Genomic DNA, 4,913 nt, shown 5'->3' on the forward strand with positions numbered 1-4,913 from the left:
TTGTGTTTTCTGACTTGTTATAATGTTTTCTGAATTGTTGTTGTGCTTTCTGAATTGTTATTTTGTTTTTTAGACTTGCATTTGCGTTTGTAATTTGTTATTTTGTTTTCAGAATTGTGATTTGCTCTGCACTTCTCGGCCACCGTAGAAAATACATTTAAAAAAATTTAACTTCTAGCGCATTCATAAACTTGAACCTCATTTAATTGAAGTAAAAATCCAAGCACCAGAAGTAGCCCACACTCAGCCCACAAGTTTTCTTTAATTGAAAAATATGCATTTTCTTTCATTCATAGGCTATATGGTTGCAATAATAGCCATTTTAGTTCAACAAATTTAAGTGCATAGACGTTTCATAGACGTTCAGTTGTTATGCTTTCAAATTTCTTGCCATTTGTATGTATGTAATTTCACAGTATTTTCACCTCCTAAATTACTACACTTTTTTGTATGACATTAAAATTATTTTTAGAATATAGGTTAAGCTAAACAAATGTGATTATTTCTGAGAACTTTTTAACTGCAGGCAGACATTATGGTACAGTAGGCCTACAAATATTTTGTTGGAGATATGCGAGCAAAAAATAATAGATCTCTGCACTTCTCGGCCACCGTAGAAAATACATTTAAAAAAATTTAACTTCTAGCGCATTCTTAAACTTGGACCTCATTTTATTGAAGTAGAAATCCAAGCACCAGAAGCAGCCCACACTCAGCCCACAAGTTTTCTTTAATTGAAAAATATGCATTTTCTTTCATTCATAGGCTATATGGTTGCAATAATAGCCATTTTAGTTCAACAAATTTAAGTGCATAGACGTTTCATAGACGTTCAGTTGTTATGCTTTCAAATTTCTTGCCATTTGTATGTATGTAATTTCACAGTATTTTCACCTCCTAAATTACTACACTTTTTTGTATGACATTAAAATTATTTTTAGAATATAGGTTAAGCTAAACAAATGTGATTATTTCTGAGAACTTTTTAACTGCAGGCAGACATTGTGGTACAGTAGGCCTACAAATATTTTGTTGGAGATATGCGAGCAAAAAATAATAGATTAAAAAATGTAAAATAGAAAGCGCAAATGCGGCGCTGAAAAGGCCAGTAAAATAATAATTTAAAAAAACAAAGCTGTAGAAAAAGATAATGAATTACAAGACTATAGAGAACAGTGCGCTATTGCAGACTTGGCATGAAACTCCAGGGCTGAAATCCAGGGCTGACTACCACTCCGGCCCTGACATGATGTATAGACCAATTCAGAGTAGACGTCACAGTTACGTCACTTGCAGCTGCGCGCGCATAGTGGTTGCAGAAAAACACTGGGAACAAGTGGAGGTAAATGGGTAAAATCCATGGAATAAAAGAAAAAAATATTTTTGTGCCTTTTGATGTCAAGATCGAAATGCAAATAATTTTTTATAGAATACTGTCGTCAAAGACGCCATTTGAAGCTAAACGCAGACGTTTAAATTGACATACTATGGATGAAAACTGTTACTCTAAGTAAGTACTCTTCTGTTACTTAAGTAGATTACTCTACTTTTAAAGCATAAATTCGATTTAAACAATAGGTCTACATAATATTCACATATGCTGTTCATAGGGGACGTATTGTATTAGCCCTACAGTTACAGCATGAAATATTATTTAAACCTTACTATTAGAAATGTTATTTCAACAAAAACAGTTTTCACAGCTAAAACATTCTGCTTCCGTTTTTACATTTACATATTTTATATTTCCATGTAGGATACCACCGTTTCTTTATTTTATTGCTTTTTATTATTTTATTTTATTGCTTTTCATCTTTCAATTGTTAGATTTTTTTTCGTAGTGTAATTTCTGATAATTATCGTACAAATGAGGGCCATAAACATGGGGTTATACTTTTATATAATTACATTAAAGTAAAAAAAAAAAATAGCGGGATTAATCCATGCAGTCAGTGCAGTTTTGATGCAGAATTAAATTTAATAATTATTAGATTAGATACATTTGGTTCAAGGCTTTTAATTGTACGCTACGGGGCTTTTATTTTGAAGGTTCAAATTAACTTCCGAAAACTCTGATTACGTCACCGTCACACGCTCAGCCTCCGACCTATCTGTAGAAAGGCAAGTTAACGAGTGAACTCATGCACATTTTAATCTTATAATATGCTCCACTTAATATTAACCTAATGAACATATGTTTACATCTCACTGCTTACGGCTTTACATTAAGCAAATTTGATCCAGGACAGTTTTAGGGCTGGCGAGAAGGCAGGGCAGGTGTTCTCTGCCTGTCCCTGTTGCAGTAATAACGTTATCCTCTGCAAAATTTACAGTTGCACTGTTGTCTTACCTCTCAGTTGAATATACTTACTCTTTGTATTCGTTTGGTTGGAAGCGTGTTTCTTAATATTATGTACGAGCAATTTCTTCCAGACAGATGCATTAGAGGGTGTGGATGTGTTGCGAGGGTAATTAAAATGCTTTGGTTTCTGTTTTAAGGTGTGGATTTCGCGTTACTGACAATGGGAGCCATAATTTCACGGTGGAAGGTGAGTATTTTTCTCCTTTTGGAATTATTACCCCCTATCCAGTTCTTGCTCGTCTTTATCAAACCCATTCTATAAACAATAATCTAATTGTTATGTTCCAACAGACTAAACCTTCCACTGTGGAACTTCTAGAGGTACTGGATAAGGTATGTTCTCCACTGTTGTCCTGCCTTTTCAAACCCACAGACTGCTTTCAGCCATTGTGACCTTATCACACATCACAGAGCTGTATGTCATCATCTGAACCCTTGTACTGGCTGCATTTCCTTGCTTTACTCATTCCTGGCTCGCCTCCTAAAGCCTCCGTCTATCTGGAGACTGTATTGACAGGACCATCTGTTTGCTGGGCTGCTGCGGTTGACCTTAACTGTCCAGTAGTGGTCACTGCATTGGTTTAGAGTGAGCTGTAGGAATGCACTATGCAATTCCAGAGGGCTTTAAGTTAAATTTCTACTGTACATTCAAATGTAATTAACAGAGCTTATATCCGGCATTCAGTATTCATGTTCTGCATTAGCAGGGCCAAAGTTGCTCAGATTTATGTTGGGCGTAGGTTTTAATGAAATGCTGTAACATGACACATGGTGACAAATCTGTTATTCATGCCCACCATATAAACAAACATTCTAATTTATTTTGAGGAGTTATTGCTATCCGACCTGACCTTAAAAATGACTTTTGTTAGTGTAATCTAATGTAGTTAGATTCAGTCATGTTAATTAATCATTTAGATTTTTGAATAAAGCCAGTTAACATATGTGTTTATTTGCATATGTGTTTTATGTTTTGTATTATTTTTGATAAATCAGGATTTTAAGTCCATATAGTATGATATAGTGAGAATATGTAGCTCACACTCAAAAAACAATAGTTTTATTCTGAGGCCCACATTGATCAAAAATATGCAGTTAGGTGCAGATGTTGTTATTTATATGGTCAAAAAGGAAAAATACATTTTGCTTATAATGTAAATCAATGCGATTTTTTCTGTAACAGTCTTAAAGACTTGCAATGCATATAGATTATTAGTTATTACTCTAAAAATGATGATAGACGATAAATACTTAGTTTAGATAAATACTTAGCTTTTTGATCAAAGCTATGTAGTTGAAAACATAATGCAATCCAATACAATGACGGTTGAGATAAATGTTCATCATAAGCCTGTTTCAGCATGAAATGACATACTTTAAAATGATTTTTGATTAATGGTTGAGATAAATGTTCACCATAAGCCTGTTTCAGCATGAAATGACATAATTTAAAATGATTTTTGATTAATGATTAATAACAAAAAAGCTATTTTAAAATTTATTTTACTCCTTAAAGATTTCACAGCAAAAAGACGTGTACCACAAGGTAGACATTTTTAGAATTAAACTAAGTTATTAAAGTATGAATCAATCAGACAGAAGGCATGTAGATGAAATTATTTTTGATTAATGATTAATAACAAAAAAGTTATTTTTACATTTATTTTACTCCTTAAAGATTTCACAGCAAAAAGACATGTGTACCACAAGGTAGACATTTTTAGAATTAAACTAAGTTATTAAAGTATGAATCAATCAGACAGAAGGCATGTAGATAGTAGATAGTGTACAAGTTTTTCCGTTTGAGAGATCCTAGAAATTTATGAACCAAATGTGATACAGTAGACTTTACAGGGTTAAATGAAATGTTATCAAATGTAGATCATTTTTAGGTTACCTTACAAAGCTTTTTTACAACATTTAATGTAATAACATTGGTAATGATATTACAATATTGCGCCATGAATCCACAGGACATAAAGGACCTCGAGGACTTTCGTGCAAAGAACCAGCGTTTGCTGAAGTTGTGGGTGGGCCGACTTCTCTTCTACTCATCTGCTCTGTACTTGCTCACATGTCTGTTTGTGTATTACCTGTACTTTCCTGAGCAGTGGAGCGCTCGGCTCATCACTGCCTTGCCTCTGCTGGCCTTTCCTGCACTGTGAGTCCTATGTTTTACTCATGGATAATGACATTGTGTTAGGCTTGCTTAATGTAATACAGTTGATGTTATTACATCTGTATTACATATTATATCACATATATATGTATTGCATTGTGTTATACTCCTTTTTAAAGCCTGCTTGACTTATGGGTTATTGTGTTGCATTATTAGTTTGTTAATGTGTTTTCTTGCTTAATTTTTTATTCTCTCTCTTCATAGAGTGTTGCTAGTACGAAAACTGCTTATCTTCCTTTTCTCCAAACGTACAGAGAGAAACAGTAAGCATATATGTTATGTTGTTTTTCTTCATTCTTCAAGGTTTTCTTCATTTTCTTCATCTTATTGTTCATTATTATGTTGAATACACCAAAGATCTTGACAGGGATC

General features: G+C 33.5%; 1 protein-coding gene across 2 annotated transcripts in view; it reads left to right on the forward strand.

The window, feature by feature from the left end:
- The first annotated feature begins 2,055 nt into the window (after window positions 1-2,055).
- Window positions 2,056-4,913, forward strand: part of lnpk (lunapark, ER junction formation factor) — a 10,291-nt gene continuing 7,433 nt past the window's right edge. For both annotated transcript variants that reach the window (XM_016553050.1, XM_016553052.1), the window contains exons 1-3: window positions 2,056-2,121; window positions 2,500-2,549; window positions 2,654-2,695. In XM_016553050.1, coding sequence (XP_016408536.1) covers window positions 2,523-2,549; window positions 2,654-2,695 — 69 coding nt within the window. In that variant the 5' untranslated portion in view covers window positions 2,056-2,121; window positions 2,500-2,522. The remainder of the gene's footprint in view (window positions 2,122-2,499; window positions 2,550-2,653; window positions 2,696-4,913) is intronic.

Source organism: Sinocyclocheilus rhinocerous, unplaced genomic scaffold, assembly GCF_001515625.1.
Source record: "Sinocyclocheilus rhinocerous isolate Xijiao unplaced genomic scaffold, SAMN03320098_v1.1 scaffold1247, whole genome shotgun sequence".
NCBI classification, from domain to species: Eukaryota; Metazoa; Chordata; class Actinopteri; order Cypriniformes; family Cyprinidae; genus Sinocyclocheilus; species Sinocyclocheilus rhinocerous.